This window comes from Schistocerca americana, chromosome 7 (assembly GCF_021461395.2).
Source record: "Schistocerca americana isolate TAMUIC-IGC-003095 chromosome 7, iqSchAmer2.1, whole genome shotgun sequence".
Lineage (NCBI taxonomy): Eukaryota > Metazoa > Arthropoda > Insecta > Orthoptera > Acrididae > Schistocerca > Schistocerca americana.
In genome coordinates, this window is record NC_060125.1 from 77,473,589 (window position 1) to 77,493,662 (window position 20,074).

Below are 20,074 nucleotides of genomic sequence, written 5' to 3' on the forward strand. Positions count from 1 at the left end.
AGGCGAAGTATGCCGAGTTGAACCGATGCACTGTGCAGGCACTCGCTGCACCTCGCTTTGCACGCGTGCGGTTTTCCGTGTTTGTGCTGCCCTGCTCTAAGCAAATGTTTAAAAACATCAAATAGTACTCAAAGAACTACCACCCACCATTATACTATTAAATGTGAATAAGTCTTTTTTCATAATTCAGGGAAATGTTTATGACTTCAGGTAGTACTCAGACAGGTAACAATATATTACAGGTATTCTGTAATGGTAGGATGCATTGTTTCAAAGAGATTAAGTCATCATCTGCATTATTTTCCATGGTCGAAGAGTGCTACAAGATTTGTACTATGTTGCACTGCAGTACTAGTAATGTAAGTTGACTTGTACTGTTTTTCCCTAAATAGATAACAATATGTTTACTTGTACTATTAGGACCAAATGATGTACAGAATATTCTATTCAATGCCGATTTAAACTAGTAAGACCAAAAGATCGAAATCCCTTCTAGGACTCTGACCATAGACTTATCTTCTTTTGACCCTTTTCTGATTTACTCTCTCTTTCCCTGGCATCCTAGAACAGCCACACCAGGCTTGTCAACAAATGACTGTATAGAAGCCTTAGACCCACTTAGCAATTCTGCAGAGGACCCGAATTTTCTGATGTTCTCTCCAAGATTGAATGCTAAGGTATGATTGTAGTAGTTATTGTAAGCTTTGTGCATTAATCTTTGTACAGATTAAGAATTTCTGTTAACTTTTGCTTGTCATCAGTTGTGCATTCTCTGTTGAACAGAGTGTGCAGCAGCTTTTGGATCCTCAAAATTTTTTAAATTTTGTTATGAAACCACAGTGAGCCTTTTCCATCCTTAATCCACATACTTGGTACATAATTCTTCAGAGTATGATTTACAATTGGTTTAAACTTTGCCCATAATTCCTCTACACCCATTGTACTGCAACTAAATGATGGCAATTCATTGTCTAACAATTGTGTACCTGTTGTTTCTAGGAGATATACTCTCCTAGCCTTTTTGAATGACCTATTTACTTTAGTAAGCAAAGTCACTAAGATGACATCATGACCACCAGTCATAGCTACCAGATCTAAAAAATTTCCATTGCATGTGGGCTGTCGAACTAGCTACTGAAGATAGATTTCAAAATATGTGTTCAGATGAACTTCACAAGACTGTCTGCTTGTACCCCCTCCAATGAATCCATAGATGCCTCAGTCTATATTTGGTCGGTTCAAGTCTCCTCCAACTAATATTATATGATCTGGGTATCCTGGCCTCATTCTCCACTAACCCATAGTCCTTACACACTATATCCAACAGTTTCACCTTCCTCTGTCCTGTCATACCCTCCCAATCTCCATCTCTCAAGTCATACTATCATGCACCACACCTCAACAGCTCTGGCACCCATGTATCATGTGCCTACCCTGTACACCTGCCATGCCTCCCTCCTGCATTCCTTGCCATCAAACCTGCTACCTCCCTCTGAGTCATAAGATACCCAACCCTTCCTGCTTCCAACCTCTCTCCCTCTATCACAAGCTACCCAACCCCCCCCCCCCCTCTTCCTGCCCCCAACCCACCCACCCCCTCTCTCTATCTCTCTCTCTCTCTCTCTCTCTCTCTCTCTCTCTCTCTCTCTCTCTCTCTCTCTCTCTCTCCACTCTATTCAACGCAATCCACACCTCACCCTAGTTCATCTGCTGAAGTGCAGTCCCACTATTGTGTGTCCAGTGTGTCCAGCCAGTACAACATAAGGACACAATTGTGTGTGTGTGTGTGTGTGTGTGTGTGTGTGTGTGTGTGTGTGTGTGTGTGTGTCAGTGAGTGGTCTCCTTTACTCCTAAAAATACGTAAATTCTGTCAAAAATTTCCATACTCTATGCTTTGAATGACTAGAAATTCAAACCAATAGTAACAATAACTTTCATTTATATTCAATATTAACATATATTTTGAGAAATATTGTTAATCACTGATGTGTGAAGTACATTTGTAAATGTGTGCTGGTAACATTTACAGTAATGACCATCATAATGGGCCATCAATTGCAAACAAGATTGCAAAGCAGCAGGCAGCATGGGAAGAAAAGCATACAGGAAATTTCCGAAGAATATATCCATGCAACGACAGTGAAAAGTATGAGCAGTTCTTCAATCAGACACAGAGCTCTGTTTTCCAAGACACAGCAGCTTCAAGAGCTCGTGAAGAATGTTCCCGCCAACAGAGAGAGGAGATAGAGGTACCAAATGTGTATAATCAAACTAAGCAGCATAGCTGCTTAAGTATGCCATTTGAATCTCGTTAAACCAGTAACAAACTCCTTTGAAAGATGTAGTCTATGTATTAAACAGTATAGTATTTTGTAAATTGATTTTTAATTGGGTCTCATTTAAGCTATGAAAGTTACAGTGCTGAAAAATTTCATATTGGAATATTGCACCTGCATATGTCAGAATGTGTATTCTCTATATTTTCAATGCCAAAGAAAAATTGTCTTAAAATTTACCAACCACCTAGACTTTTTTACATCAAAATTCATTTATTCATCATGTTCTGTAGATTCCCTCAAGGAGGAGAACCTTCAAGGATGTGGAACAAGTCAAGGTATAAATTAGCAGAATATGAGGAAAATATAGAAACTTAATCTCTATATTCTACTAATAATAAACTTTCACTTTGCTGAAAGTTCCTGGCAGAGTAAAACTGGGTGTCGTATTGGGACTCTGATCTGGGACATTTGCCTTTGATGATGCAAGTGCACTGCCAGCTGTGCTCTTCATGCATGACTCCTGACCTGCCCTCAGAGCTTTACTTCTGCCATTATCTCTCTCCTACAATCCCAACCTCACAAAAATTATCCTGCATAATTAATGGGACTTGCACTCCTAGAAAAAAGGATTTTACAGAAAAATGGCTTAGCCACAGCCTCGGGGATTAATTCCAGAATGAATTTTTACTCTGCAGAAGAGTGTGCACCAATTTGTGTAGGTCATTTGGTAAAGCATCTGCCCATGAAAGACAAAGGTCCTCCTTTTGACTTCTGTTTCGGCACACAGTTTTAATGTGTCAAGAAGTTTCAGATCGGCACACATTCCACTTCAGATTGAAAATACATTACGGAAACAATCCCCAAAGCTGTGACTAAGCCATATCTCTGCAGTATCTTTTCCTCCAACTACAAGTCCTACTAGGTACATGGGCGAACTTCTCTGAACTCTGGAAAGTAGGAGAAAGGTACTAGAGGTACTAGTGGAAGCAAAGCTGTGAGGACAGGTCATGAGTCATGTTTGGATGGCCCAGTTTGTAGAGCATTTGCCTGTGTAAGATGAAGGTCACAGGTTTGAGTCCCAGTTCGGCACACAAATTTTAATCTGCTAGGACATTTCAGATCAGTACCCATGCTGCTGCTGAGTGAAAATTCACTCTGCAAACAATCGCTATATTGCTTAATGCTGTTCATGCACATGCTATTTAAATTTAAACAATTAATTAAATTTAAAAGAAAGCTTCTGCTTTGAATAATGCAGCTGATCCCTCAGATATACCTGTAGAGCTGCTATTTATCTGCTAATAGTAGCTCAATATTTATTTAATTACGACATTAGTTTCCAAATGAAATATGTACCTGCATCTGTAAATACTTAGTCCTACTTACAGTATGTTACCACCTGTCTTGCAGTTTTAGACTGTACGCCATGTAACTGCCAGAACTTTTCAATTCTGGATATTCAGATAATTTGTAGAAAGACTAGCTATGAGGTATGTTTTTCATTTTCTTATGAATTGGCAGGGGTTCCTAATTTCCTGCTTTTTGTTGGATAGGACCTTGTTGAATATCTTTCCAGTAGAGATCGTGACACCATTCTGAACACAAGACAAGAAGCAAAGTCTACATAAAATTCTTTTTTGTGTCTGCTATGGTGATTGTGTAGATCACAGTCCACCTGAAACCAATATTGATTCTTGGTAACAAAAATCAATATGTGTGAATATCAGGTACATGCATAGTATTTTAGTTTTACACATTTGTATTCTGGTTGCTATGGGTATATTTCTCAATTTTATTTGTAATTCACTGTTGCTATTTGAGTTTACATACTGTCATTTTGTTAACTGGGTATAATGAGTGGAGTTGTGGATGCTAGAAAGTGGAGTGCCAACTGGAGAAATCAAAACATTTCCAACACGTTCTTCTGTTTGAGTTCAATAAAGGGGTGACAGCAGTGGAGGCAACCAGAAACATTTGTGCCATGTATGGAGATAATGGCATTGGACAGAGCACAGCAAGGAGGATCACTTTGATATTAGTGACTCTCCACATTTAGGAAGACTTTTAGAGTTTGATGAAGATGTTTTAAGCACATTAATCCACATCAGTATACTCGAGAACTGTGATCATTCCACCAATGTGCAACATTTGCATGCACTGGGAGAGGTTCAAAAATCGGGTGTATGTTTACTGCATACTCTAAACCAAAATCACGAAAATCAGTGAGTGGCCATGTGTGCATCTCTGCTTGCTCGTCATCAATTGGCTTGTGAATAACACCAACAATTCCTATCCTGTATCATTACTGGTGACTGGAAGTGGTAGTTTTATGCTAAAATAAGGAAAAGAAAGGAATGGTTGAGCTCAAATAAAGTAGCGACTCTTCGTAAAAAGACCTGCACACATCCACAAAAGATAATGTTATGCATCTGGTGGAACAGCGATGGTGTGGCTTCCTAGGAATTGCTTCCCCAAGATTTAGCGATGACTGCTGACATTTAATGTCAACATCTGAGACATCTTGCTGATGCAGTACAAGAACAGTGACCAGGAAGTCTGCGTTAAGTGATGCTACTTCCCGAAAATGCCCATCCACTCTCTGCTGGACTTACAAAAAACACTACCAAGGAGTAGTGTTGGGAAGTCATTCCACACCAACCTTATTCACCTGATCTTGCGACCTCAGATTTTCATCTTACCCACTCTCTATCGAATGACCTTCAGGGAATTTCTTTCCAGATGAAAATTTGCTCCTAACATGGCTCAACAAGTTCTTCACCTCAAAACCACTTGATTTCTAAAGTTGTGGAGTTGAAAAGTTACCCCAGCTTTGGCAGACTATTGTAAATAGTGAAGGGGAATTTTTTATTGATGACTAGAGTCTCTGTTATGTGTGTCTGTTGTGTATATTAAATGTACGTGAAAATGCTAAGAACTTATGCACCAATCCAGTAGGCTATTTTGAGAAGTGAGTCTCATAATTCCAATATCTTTAAAAATGCTTCTGTGAATGAACTGTTAGCTACTTTACATGGTAAACTTACTGCCTACTTTTTCCAAATAAATGCTTTATTAATTTTGGTGCACTGCTGCAGAAGATGATTCCATAAGATATAAGGGAGTGAAAACATGCAGAATAAGCGAACACACTTGTCTTCAGGTCAACATATTGATTGATGTTTCTAAAGGCCAAACATGCTGAACTCTGTTCCTAAATGTAAACTTGAATATGAACTTAAATTTAAGCACCACTCAGAGATTTGGCCTTAGTCCTGTTCCAACTGGTTGACCGGTGCCTACGAGGCAGTACAAGGAGCCCTCTATGATCTTGGTGCATCTGCTCAGTATGACACGAATCCATCCAGCCATTATTGCAAGTAGATAAGTCCTGATGATGCAGCTCCTCATTTAGCGTCACAAGTCTGTGTGGACTCCATTCCAGACCTCCCAACCTCAGAAAAATCTGAGGTACTGGGAATCAGACACTGGTCCTTCCCTACCAAAGGCAGCAATGTTAACCATTTGGCTGTAGAGGCAGTCACTCAGTTTCTTGATTTGCTTATCTATATGATAATGTTCAATGTAACTGACCCACAAGGAATTTCATGCAGTGTGTTTCAGTTCAAGTATGACCATCAATGTGTACTTCTGGTACTAGCATCTCATTATTGCTTGATGAGCATCACACAGTATGAATCATTATGTCATTTAAGCTTAAAATGTTAGCTGTGAACCACTTGTAGGCCTGTCCAGCAGTCAGCTGACACTGTAGCTGTTAAGGATGGTTTTATATCTTTGATCAGTATGTTTGTGTCATCAGCAAACATTATTATAGATTTTGAACCACTTTTTAAACTCGTTGGAAAACCATGGTAGTCAATTAAAAGCAGGAGTTGACCCAGTACTGATCCTTGTGGGATCCCAAGTGTAACGTTCCCTCATTCTGAGCTTGGTGTCATGCCTGTAACTCAGCCTGTCGAGGGGATGCTCCAGTTTCTGTTACCAGTATAAGAAGCCATTCATGCAATAGGTGTGATGCATATACTGTAACACTTTACTTTTCAATGTAGAATTTTATGGTGTACACACTGAAAGCCTTTCATAATTTCACAGAATATGATAAAAGGATATTTTATCTTGTTTAGTTCTGCTAGCATCTGATATTACTTACTCTCCAGAGAATCCTTTATGAAGAGCAATCTGAGAGACAGGTAGCAAGTTCCACTCAGTTAAATGAGTCAATATTCTGTCTGTGTATATATGAGTGAGTATCTACCACTTTTCCAAACACGTATCAAACTGCATGCAGCGAAACAGGTGTGTAATTAGAGCTGGTTTGCTTCTCTTCACTTTTATAGGTGGATGTTACTAAAGCAAATTTAAGTCTGTCAGGAAATATGCTCAAAATCATTTATCAGTTACATAGATAACTTAAGGGTAACCCTATCATTTCAGCACAAGATTTCAGTATCATTCTAGAAACAGCATGATAACCAAAACTGCTATTTTTTTAGTGATGTGATGAAATCCATAATCTTCTTGGGATGTTTTTTTAATTTAATGCCTGTTGATAGTGCATGCAGTCTATGCACAAGTAAATCTCATGCATCTATATTTGTTTGTTGATTTTGGGTTTAACTTTTCCTGCTGCCGTGGAGAAGTAATCATTAATTTGGTGGCTAATGATTTAATAGTGTCACTATTTCTGCCAGTGCTATTTTCTGGTTACTGAATTTCATTTCACCCTTATCATATTGTAATGTTAGTGTGAGATGGAGTATGATGACCATCTTAGTACATGCAATCTTCAAATCATTTTATTTGTTGTAAAAAAGATTTTTCAAAGAATACAATGAAACAAATATAATGCAAATGGATAGATAAAACATCTACTCACCAAGCGGTGACAGGTGAACACACACAAAAAACTGTTTAATTTTACAAGCTTTTGAAGCCAGTGGCTCCTTCTTCTGAAGGTCAGAGTTGAAGGAGAAGGAAGAGTGGTTTCGGGAAACGGTTACAGTTCAGAGCAGCAACCCGAAACCCCGGGTCAGGGGAGATTTACCAGGCAGTATGAGAAGGAAAAACTGATTGTTGGGGACTCCACTAGGTGAGATTTGAAAACTTGAGAGCTTAAAGATGGAAGACAGGTCAATATGAAAGACAGAGTTCACTACTAAAACATCAGTTAGTAAGAGTGAAAAGCTAAGTGCATTTTATGTAACAGATGTGGGAGGGGGAATGGCAAAAAATAGACAGGTCAGAAAATGAAAGGTGTAGTAAACTAAAATGGAGTGAAGAAAAGAGCAGTTACTGTGAACAAATGCTGAGACAGAAGAAATTAATGTTAATTAAGGTCAGGTGGGTGGTAAGAATCAAGGCCACGTTATAGTGCTAGTTCCCACCTGTGGAGTAATGAGAAACAGGTTTGGGTGAAGAATCCAAATGGCATGTGTGGTGAAACAGACACTGAGGTGACAACTGTCATGTTGTTGAGCATGCTCTGCAACAGGCTATTGTGTGTTGCTGGTATACACCAACTGCCTACGCCCATTCATCCTAACTGATCACTTGGTGGTGGTCATGCCGATGTAAAAGGCCGAACAGTGTTTACATAACAGCTGTTATAAGACATGTATCATTTCACAGTTGGCTCTCCCTTTGACAGTATATGTTTTGCCAGTTACAGAGCTGGTATAGGTAGTAGTAGGAGGGTGCATAGGGCAAGTCTTGCAGCGGGCATGGTCACAGGGGAAGGAGCCATACGGTAGGGAGATGGGTGCATAAGGAGCATAGGGTCTGACAAGGATATTGCAGAGACTGGGAGGGCACCGGAAAGATATTCTACACGTGGTGGGCAAAATGGATCTCATTTCAGGTCATGATTTTAGGAAGTCATGCCCTTGTCGAGTTAGCTGATTAATACATTCAAGACCAGGATAATAATGGGTGAAAAGTGGTGTGCTCCAAAGTTGTTTTTTGGAGGGATCAGCAGTACCAAGATTGGATGTGAGGACCTGAGAAATCTACTTTTGAACTAGGCTGGTGGGGTAACTAGTTCAGTGAATTCTGAGGTGAGAATGGTGATGTGTTGCTGTAAGGAGTCTATGCTGAGGTGAGAATGGTGATGTACTGCTGTAAGGAGTCTGCATCCAAACAAATACATTTGCCTTGAATGCGACGGCTGTATGGGAGGGAACTTTTGACGTGGAAAGGATAGTAGCTGTCAGAATGTAAGTACTGCTGTTTGTTAGTATGTTTAATGTGGACAGAAGTGTGTAGCTGGCCTTCAGTGTGGATGAGATCAACATCAGGGAAAGTGGCATGGAATTTGGAGTAGGACCATGTGAAATTTTAATTGGGAGAAGGTATTTAGATATTCCAGGAATTTTAACAGGTCAGCCTCACCATGAATTCATATGGCAAAGATGCCATCAATGTATCTTAACCAAACCAGGGGCTGAAGGCTTATGGATGCTAGGAAAGCCCCCTCCATGCCACCCATGAAAGGGTCAGCATAGGAAGGATCCATTCTGGTTCCCGTGGCCATACCCCTGATCTGTTTGTAAGAGTATTTTACACACATCACTGTGTTACAGCAAAACACTTATCAGTGTAATTCGCATAGTGTACAATAGAATATATAGTTCCTTTTGTGACATAGCAAGTGAATTCTTCCCAGTTTTTATGTTTTTGTCTACTCCCACAAACAGTCAGTTTTTATCTTATTTTCAGTACATTTATCTGTTGGCATGTAACACTTACCTGAAAATCTCAAGATCTTATTTAAACTTAATTTCACTTGAGTTTATTATTCAGATTATAATGTTATTTGTTATGTTCACACCAGTGTGAGTGACTTTCATTGGGGCACTCATAATCTGAAAATACAATTAACTTATGTCAGTACTACAGTTCACAACATGCTACCTTTCCCAACATCCAACAGACTCCACACCTACAACCTGATCACCATACCAACTATATCCTCACACATAACTACACCTCTGAACACATCACCTACAGGCAAATCCAAAGTACAGTAATAGGCAACACATGATGCCATCTTATGTCAGCCTATTCATGCACCATCTAGAGAAATCTTTCCCAACCACCCAGAAGCCAAAACCCCTTACCTGGTTCAGATCCACTCATGACATCATCTTGATCTGGACTGACATTGAGGTCACCCAGTCCATATTCCTCCAAACGTCAACACCTTCTTCCCCATTTACTTACATTGTCCCTCTCAACCAAACAAGCCATTTTCCTTTATGTTGAGCTCCACCCCAAAGATGGCTACATGAGTACCTCCATCCATGTCAAACATTTCAACCACCAGAAATATATCCGCTTTGACAGCTATCACCCATTCCATACCAAGAAGTCCCTTCCATACAGCCTAGCCACATCTGTTGTCACAGCTGTAGCGACAAGCAGTCCCTCACCAAATATTCCAAGGGTCTTGCTGAGGCCTTCATAGGCTGAAATTACCCTCACACCACGCAGGGCTGTAGCACCAGGGTTTTGACTACCTTTCATCATGCCCTGAAGTGAGGACTGTTCTACCCACTATCCTTCCCACCACTCCCACAGTGGTATTCTGCCACCCACCAAACCTACACAGTATCCTTGTCCATCCTTGCTCCACCTCTGCTCCCAACCCCTTGTTCATGTTCATATCCCTGCAATAGACCTGAATGCAGTGCTTGCCCATACATCGTCCCATATCCACTTGCTCCAGTCCAGTCACAAGCATCACTTATCCCATCGAAGGCAGGGCTACCTGTGAAAGCAGTCATGTGATCTACAACACTGTGCTGTGTTCTACGTGACCATGATAGCCAACAAGATGTCTGTCTGCATGTATGGCCCTGACAAATTTTGGCCAAAACATAGGTGGTCCACCCATTTGCTGAGCATGCTGCCCAGCATAATGTTCTTTACTGCAATGACTGTGTCACAGCCTGCACCATGTGAATCCTTTCTTTCAACACCAACTTTCCCAAATTGAGAATGTGGGAACTCTCTCTGTAATATTTAATATATACTACTTTCCTGTAATGCCCTGGTCTCAGCTGTCTTTAGTCCCAGTCTTTTTCCCACCAATCACCTTCCCTCCTCCCATTCCAGTACTACACAGCTTTCTATTCCACCAACACACCCATTAGTCGTTTTTTCCCTCTTCTGCTTTTTTCCTTGTGCACTCCCCTCATCTCATCCCCCTACCCCCCCCCCCCTCCCCCACCCCCCACCCACCCACCCTGCCCACTGTAACTACGTGATAGTTCCTAGCTGCCTACCCTGTCCCCACCATGTCTCTGCATGCACCCACAAGCAGGACTTTTCCTTCCCCCACCCCTATTCTGCTATTCCTCCCTTTCCCCACATCATCTTCCTCTTTATGCCCACCACCCAGATTGCTTTACCCATTACGCGCAGTTGCTTGCAGTCCAGCCTCGGTGGTCATATGTGTGAGTTGTGCTAGTGAGAATGTGTTGTGAAGAAGTAAGCTGGGATATTTTTACTTCCCCTCTTCTTTTGCCATCCGCCTCCTTAAAAATTCATTTTCTCATCTTTGACTAATTACTATTAACTTACATGAGTATAATCTCCGTTTTCATATAAGAGAAAGGTTGGCCCTCAATTTTACAAAATATAACACCGGATCTAATTTTGTGCTTAGTTTTATGTATGTAATTGATTTTATAATTTATTTTGACTATTCCTAATTAATACCTTCATTATAGGATGAAATCAGTGATTGTTTCATAATTTAAATTCTATTGTTGATGTATAAACAAGTATAATGTAAACATTTGGAGGAACAGCTAATAGTATTCTTAAAGGATCTATTTGGCTCTATTTGAAAACATGTTAGCAAAGCCGCTCTTAATTAATTCCAAAGTAATATCCATTTTCATCAAAAGTATTGTTTGCATAACTATATTTGTTAATTTCATGATTTTAACAAATAATTCAGCTTAATTCTTGTAGTAGAAGAAACTGTTAAAAAGAAGGAAGTTTCCAATATATTCAGTTAATTTAATGGGTTAAATTTTAATTTTAATTTCTGTAAATTAAACATCAAACAATGTGTTGTAGTTTCAGTGCCTATTATTGTGATAATATGTAAGGGCCTGATTTTTGGTCCCGACACAGTCAGTCCATGGCTGAGTTTCAGACGCAGAGCCCGTATTGGTTAGATCAACAAATCCGACAACAGTTCCATGTGCAGTGGTTCCCCCACTCTTGAACTGAGCCCACCCCTCCACGATTCGCTATGTTGCTCAGTGTTGGCTTGGTAGCTGTCAGAGATGGAAGAGTTGATCGTCGCTCCCACTAAGTGCGAGGTTCGAGTAGTAATCCGGTTTCTCCATACAAGGAAGTTACCCCCTGTGGAGATTCATCGGCAACTGACTCAGTTTTTTTGGTGAAGAGTGCATGTCCGTTAAGCACATCTGCAAATGGTACGGGGCTTTTGCTGAGGGTCGCATGGCAGTTCACAATGAAGAACGGAGTGGAAGACCGCCAGTTTTGGATGCGATTGTCCAGAAGATCAACAGTGAGCTGCTAAAAGATCGGAGGGTCACTGTCTGTGAATTTGTTGAATGCATTCCTGAAGCTTCCCATGGCACAATCGAAAGAACTTTAACAGAAACACTGGGTTATTGCAAGATGTGTGGTCGCTGGGTCCCCCGGATGCTGATAGACGGACACCAGGAGCAACCCCTTGACTGTGCTCACAAATTTCTTCAACAATGTGAGGGGGGGAGGCAACAAGGAGAAATTGTTGGACTCTATCATCATGGGAGGTGAAACACGGATGTTTCATTACACCCCCGAAACAAAACAACAATCTTTTCAGTGGCATCACTCTGGTTCATCACCACCAAAGAAATTCAAACAAACACAGTCGGCAGGAAAGGTTATGGTGACTGTGTTTTGGAATTGGAAGGGGGTACTACTTATCGATTTCATGCAACTTGGGATGACAATAAACTCACAGAGATATTGTGAAACATTGACCAAACTGTGGCAAGCAATCCAGAATCACCAGACAGGACAACTGAAGGAAGGAGTAGTGCTTCTTCACAACAAAGCTTGACCCCATGTTGCTTGTCAAACACAGGAGCTTTTGAAGAAATTTGGGTGGACAGTTATGCCCCATCCTCCGTACAGCCCGGACTTAGCCCCCAGCGATTATCACTCTTCCCCAAGCTAAAGGTACACTTAGGTGGCAAACACTTCAAGAGCTACAATTAAAGTCCAAGCAGAGGTCACATGCTTCATCAGCATGTTGGCGGGAGACTTCTTCGACTTAGGAATACAAAAGCTGGAGCACCATCTTCAAAAGTATGCCAAAAAAATGGAGACTATGTTGAAAAATAGACAAAAGTGTAAGCTTTTCAACTATGTATAAATTAATAACAATAAACAATGCTTTCTGTTTGTAAAAAATATGAGAACCTTACTTTTGGTATAACCCTCATATTTCAGCCATTTAGAGTTAGTAGAAAATGTATGTTCACACGTGTGTGTGATCAATCATATGTGGGAATTTTAATACAAGAACGATTGGAAGTATATAAAGAATGACTTCAGCACTTTCAGCCAACTGATATCAGATGTCCAGACCACCAGTGGGTCTTTACGCTGTGTAAAAATCCATAGTTATATCACTTGGCTGAAAAGGTAGCTCCATTACTTGATCTCTCCATGTTACCATTATCTGACATATTCTCTTTCTTATCTGAGCTGATAATTTTTCCAACAAAATACATGTGGTTGCAGTGAGGCTAGAATTCAGACAATGTAAATGTTGCATCTTGAATTGCAGATTTGCAGAGTTGAGTAGAAAATGTACATTCACGCATGTGTGTGATCAGTCATATGTGGGAATTTTAATGCATGCTGTAGTTATTCTCTGAGGTGCAGATAGGGGGTCTGCACAGAGACCTTAAGACAGTTTGATCCCTCCCTGTCTGCAGTGCTGTAAATTGTGTGTATGTTTCAGATTTTGCAAGCCACAAGATAAACTTTTTCAGCAGACTTTGACATATCAAATGTAGCCAAAAGCCATAGTGATATATCACAGTGGGTTTCTGTAACAGACTCTGCGCTAGTGAAAAGTTGTTCAGTGGTGGCCAAGCGGTCTTGTTCTCCTATTTCCAATGTTGAAATTTCTCCTTAGCACAACGACCTTACCATGCTATATAATACACCATTCTCCCCCCACCCTCACTAATACATGATCACTGTGATATTCCTACTTCCCACAGAATCACATAATAGTGCAACATTCTTCTTATTAGCCAAGCAATACTAGTTGCCATATACACCTGTCCTATGTACCTTACCTCCTGTATTTACATGTTAGGATTGCATAATATCCTTCCCAGAGTCACATGTACTACTCTGCATCTCCCCCTCCCCGATAATGTGATGAGCCTTTAAGTATGGTTGAATTAATTCTAACTGTCCATGTCATCTATCCATGTCATCTGTCCATGTCCATGCAATATGAGTGTGATACCATATACCTCTGACTTACTCCTGTATATACAGGTGTAATCACCACTATGTGATATGAATACATGAAACATTACAACAATAGTAACATGTGCGCATGGAAAGAGGGAGAATAGTGTTGGTACTCCTAACACAGAAGAAAAAAGAGGAAGAAAAAGTATATGTGTGTTAAGATTGAATAAAGAAAGATGATAGACCCAAAGACTGATTCCCTTCCCAACCCCTAATCCAAGGTCCCCTACCTGAAGAGTAATCACCATGATGCTGAACTTAATGTTTTATAGGATTTATTCCTTTGCTCTGTATAACAATTGTGTACTCGTTATTTGTTTATTGCCACTGCTGCATTTTATAACACATAGTAGCCGTTGTGGGGAATTCAGTTTCACAACAAAGATCAGATTCTCCTGAGTTTATGAATTTCTTTAATGTATCAATACTGTAAAGTCCTTTTTCTTGACCAGTTCTTGGATCCATCAAAAACACTGCTTTAGGACTTGGCATTCCCTCTGTCCACCATACCTAGGAAAAACTTACTCATTTGCTTCTTTAAGTTTGAACTCTGACAAAATTCTCTGACTAGAACTAAGTCATTTGTCTGGAATTATGACCTTTTTGTTCCCTCACTGTATTTCCTTATTCATGATTCTACCTGTCTGTGCAGATTATTATCTACTGTCTTATGTAGTTTATTTTGAGTCCATCTTTCTTAAAGTAGGTCATTTAAATAGTTTTAATAATGGCTCACTGACAAAATTTTTATTCATCACTTCTGCAGGGGTAGTCCTGTAGACATATGTCGTACTAATTCTAGATTACATGGAAGTCGAGGATCATCTGCACCAAAATTGTATGTCTATCAGACCAGTATGTCCCACATATACTTCCAGTCTCTTTCATGACTCATTCACATGGGTTTTGATGTACAAATGTGTGTAATTTATGTATAAACAATATGAGGAAACTCTCCCTAGTTTGTGGAATGCATAATCTCCACTGCATTTTATCAGCTTGTAACTGGTCAAACAGTGCATTCTCAGTTATCGTCCACATAGTCTTGGCTTCTAATAATAGTGATGTCTGTTCACATCTTTCTTGTTTATTACCAAAAGATTCATCAGTTTTTATTACTGTTTTACTTGCAATGCTAGTCTCCTCACTTCATCATTAGTATAGCTTATAATCAGAAAATTCATTGAAAGATAACTCCTAGTCCACCAGTACGTGTAAACATTCATGCCTAATGGCAATTATGAGAATGCATCTGGTACTGTATTCTCTGAATCTTTTATATAATTTATTTCTATTTGATATTTTTGTAGCAATAAGGCCTAGTGAATTAATCTATTGTGTAATAGACTGCCTTCCGTAATAAAGACTAAGGCTTGGTGGTCCATCTGTATTACAGTACTAGGTCCCCAGATGAGTGTTTGAAACTTTTGTGTGATCCATACAGTTGCCAACAATTCCTTCTCTGTTGCTGTGTAGTTAAGCTCATGCTTGTTTGCTTGTTAAGACTCCTGCTAGTGAAAGATACTGTCCCATGATCTCCTAATGCTGAATTGTGCTTCCTTTGAAACAATTCCTGAGCAATAACATACTCAGAAGCATCAGTTGCTAACTTAAAAGCTTCATTCATCACTGGGTGTTTCAAGATAGGTGCATTGGCTAACACTTCTTTAACATTATTAGATGCTTCTTGTGCTCCTTCATCCAATATCTACTTTGCTCTTCATCTTAACAATGATGGTAACATTAGATCATTCATTGATTGGTCATTTATGTAGCAGTGATAGAATCCAGCTAAACTCAAAATAGATTGTAACACTGTTTGCATTTTTTGGTTGTGGGCAGTCTTTGATGGCTCTAATTCTTTCTCAATCTGGTGTAGTTCCTTTTGTTCCTACCAGTGTCCCAGAAATGTCCAAAGTGGGATTTTGAAAGTTTATTACGGGTGCCTTTTCTATAAAATTTGTCAAGCATGTTAGTTAATAGTAAAGTGTTCTTCCCAAGTCTTGGATACTACTAATATATCATTTACATATATATTTAATTCTTCGAGCAGTTCCTTACCAAAAGCTACAATTAGTTCTCATATGAACACTGAGGCCAATATGTGTGAAGTGAAAGGTAATACTTTAAACTGATAAGATTTGCCATCAAGGAGAAAAACAGTATATTTTCTTGAGTCATTATGCAATTTTACCTGCCAATACCCATCCATCAGAACCATCGAGCTAATAAAGGGTTATTATAAATCCTGTGTTTTAACTTATTTTCTACCATCTTAGTTATTTCTTTGTTCACAGATGGTCTTAAACTTATTGGAACTGGGTATGGCCTGCAAAAGAATGATTCATGATCTTTTATCTTAAAGCTGCATATGTAATCTCCGATCACTCCTGGCTTGTCAGAAAACACAATCTTATATTTAAATAAAAGATCAAATAAATTGTTTTGTTGCTCTTTTGTTAATATATGCGATTCGTGAAATCTTATTTTTTTGATTGACACATTAATGTCTTCTGTTAGTTTTTTGTTACCAACTGCATAGTATTTAATTAGAAGTCGGTATTATTTCCTACTATTTTGCCTTAAATGCTTCATCATAATCCTGACAACCATGAGTCCACATAAAAATCCTGTATCCTTCTACTAGTGCATGTGAGTGTGAGTGCACCAAGTGCAGCGTCGCTGCGCATGTGTACGTAAATCAATCACCAACTGTATCAGCACAGGCTAGCCACTGGAAGGTGCCTGTAGGAAGCATGCCAATGATACAGTCTCCACCATGCCATCTACTGACGTCCCACCCCTATATATGCATGGAGCAGGGCTGACTCACTCCCACTACATTCTTTTAGTTTGTACCATTCACATCAGCTGTTCTGTGTATCGCTTATTTTGCATCTTCTGTATGATTCTTTTGTCTTGTTATGTGTGGAGTCATGAGAGGCTTATTTCCACCACTGTTCAGAGGTTTATGAACAAAACCATATTTGTGTAATTTTGATGGGTTTCATGTATTACTTGGTTACCACATGACTGACAATGAGAATGGGATCAGTTTCCACATGTGCAGTCTTTAAGGGCAGTTTCATTAGATTGTCATTATGGACGCCATGCTACTGGCCCTGATTGAACAGTTTACTTTGGCAGTGACCTTTTTGTTGGTGCACAATATGTGATCTTTCCTCTGTCACTACTACCATAAATCAAGCTCCTACATAAGCACCTTTCATCTGCACAGTATCAAGGAAGCGAGACATGCTTCTACCTTGAATAGCAACTTGTACTACCTAAAACCTCAGCTTCTACCAGTAGACCCCTGAGGGGAAGGAGGGGGGGGGGGGGGGGGGGTGTCTGCACTGTGCCCGAATGACAGCCTATGATTGTCCATATAACTAACCCTGTTAAAATGTTCAGGTACTATCCCACCCCAGTACATGAGAAAATTGAGGAAAAAATATGTAAATAAAATAAAATTGATAATTACTCATGAAGAGATGCAATAGAATTCTATCCGGCCTTTCAGAAGAACACAGATTCGTAGAAAAACTGTACAATCAACAATGTCACACATAAGTAATCATTTGCTTGATTGAATTGGTAATTCTACCTCCCAGCACTAAAGAACACCTTCCATTAAATGAATCTTATTGAATTTAAGCTTATTAATACAAAAAGGACATATTCTAGCATCCAATTCCAGTGATACAAATTGTTACTAAGACAACATAGATAATCATCTTTAAGCATCATCTCTGCTTATTTGTTCCACAACTAATAAAAGTTTAGCATAATCTTTAGATGTATATCAGTTCATTCCTTTGGTAAACCTTCAAAATATTCTCGTCTTCTCCAGGATTTAATTAATTGTAATATTTCAGGTCCAGCCTGTTATGAAATTGACTTTCTTTTGTTTGACCATTCTCGATCCAATTGTCTAAATCTAATCACTGATTTGAGCATGCTTTCGCTACTTGCAGAATGTTGTGGCTATGCGGCTACTCAGAGACTAGAATTTATTTTTAACTAATGAAAGTTTATTTTCTTTTCTTTTAAATGTAATTGCTTTGTAGTGATCAAATATTGCTGGGGAAAGGGGGGGGGGGGGGGGGGGGTAGCCCCCCACACTGAGCAAGATGGGAAAAAAACTCAAAATAAATCCTATGTGCCACCACCACTTTTTATATCAGAATTTAAATTTCAGATTTTTGTAATATAGACCATCTCAGGTGTTGGTGTGTCGTGTATCAACAAGCAAAACCTAAATCAAATGTCACTCATCACTTTTACTACACAAATAATGGTAGCAGTTGGAATTTCCACTTTGAAATGATTCAACTAGGGCAGTGTGGTCCCAACAGTTACATCACTAACAATATATACGGGCAAATTATGCTATCTATAATAACTCAGGTCAAAACTGTGTTTGCCTGTGCATGATTCACTGAACCAGAAAATCTTTGAGAATATTGCTCGGTGAGCAATTACTTCACATACAACAATGTTACTACCCCAGAGAATGACTCTGTACTTTTTTTAAAAAAAACCCTCAAGGCTGACAACCAACTACCTCAGAGTGTGCTTCATAAATTTCACCTAATCATTTGCAACACCCAAATCCACTGGCATGTACACTAACTAGTATCACAGGAAACATGACATGGATCATCTGAAGTTAAAACTTCAGTATCATCGTATTTTAACAACTCCCGAATTTTGTGATCAGATACTGACACAGCATACAAGCCACACTTGACTAAGCTCATACCAACTTAAAATCACTTGACCTTTGGTCAAATGTCATGTAAAATTCAGAAAACAATTATGCTTACCATGCCCTAGACCAGTTACTACACTCATCAAATTTTCCAATAATATTTTCATGTAATTTTCACATTATGTGGTGTACAATCTTAACTGTATTATAATGGACCTGGCATCTCCATGTACAAACGTCACTGTAATCGACTTGAACCAACTTCTACATAGAGAAGACTACACAAAACATGGGATGCATCTCAATGCAAAAGGAAAACAGAAAGTATGCAAAACTATTGCTATTTCTGCTAGGTGCACATGGAGGGCAACATTGACAAAGGTAGCTACCTCCTCAGTAAACTGCAGTCATATGATGACACCAGTTTTGGGACAGGGTGTTCATATGATAAACAGAGGTGACACTGTTATCCAGTCCACTTCTCAGCAGAGAAGAAAGTCACCAGAAACTGTCAGTGCACCAACTACACATATAAACAGGAGTGAAACCATTATCCGGTTCACTTCCCAGCAAAGAAGAAAGTCTCCAGGAACTGTCAGCACATCATCTACACATATAAATGTCATGTTGTCATCTCCAGGTCAAGTGGGTCAGTTAAAAGGAAATTTTCAGTCAGTGAATAAGAACATTCAAAGAGCAGATGATTTAAATGTAAGCATTCAGCCAGTGAGTGTAAGCAATCAAGCTGTAAAAGTGAGAGAAGCAAGTATGCAAGACATGAGTGAAAACAAACAAGCTACTGTATGTGCATCTTCTAGAGTGAGAAAAGTTCCACAGAGGAGCAGTGATTTTTTATGGATGGCACCAGGGAAGTCATCTCGTCATCATCTGGATCCAACACGATCAAGAAACTAGCCAGAGACATAAGTAGACAATCAACAAGTGACAGAAGAATGTACAAGCAAAGTGAACAAACTGATATACTGCTACTGAGGAATCCAGACCTACCCTTTTGTGAGGGTGACTAATTATTATTTGTAGGTACATATAAATATCAGGTCATTAAGAAACAAAACTGATGACCTGAGTTTTTTGTTAGGAGTGAACAAGAATATTATATTATTTATTAATGAACACTGGTTAAGTTAAGACCAACTGCAGTTATATGTACCCCCAGGCTTCGATTTAGTAACAGGTTATTGTAGACCAACACACAACTATGGGGGAGCCTCTATATATGTTGTAGTGGTATAGACTTGGATTACAGTGCCCTTGGTGTTAATGATTACTGTATAGAAAATGTACTGGAAATAGCAGCAATGTTACTGCCCATGTTAAAACTCATAATTGTGTCTGTATACCGCACACCTGATAATGATGTTGAAGTATTTGCACAGGCCTTACAGAAACTGGTACTACATCTCGATAAATGGCCTAAATATAGGTTTTTAACTTTTGGTGATATAAATATTTATATAAGGCAGAACACACCTAAACAACTTAATCTTCTGAATATGCTAAGATCACATGACCTGCA

General features: G+C 39.3%; 1 protein-coding gene across 1 annotated transcript in view; it reads left to right on the plus strand.

Annotated features, from left to right (window-relative positions):
- The window catches only part of LOC124622726 (tubulin polyglutamylase ttll6-like), a 500,830-nt gene that overhangs the window by 300,495 nt on the left and 180,261 nt on the right, over window positions 1-20,074 (plus strand). The window contains exon 11 of the mRNA XM_047148517.1: window positions 2,030-2,249. Within this exon, the coding sequence (XP_047004473.1) occupies window positions 2,030-2,249 (220 nt within the window). The remainder of the gene's footprint in view (window positions 1-2,029; window positions 2,250-20,074) is intronic.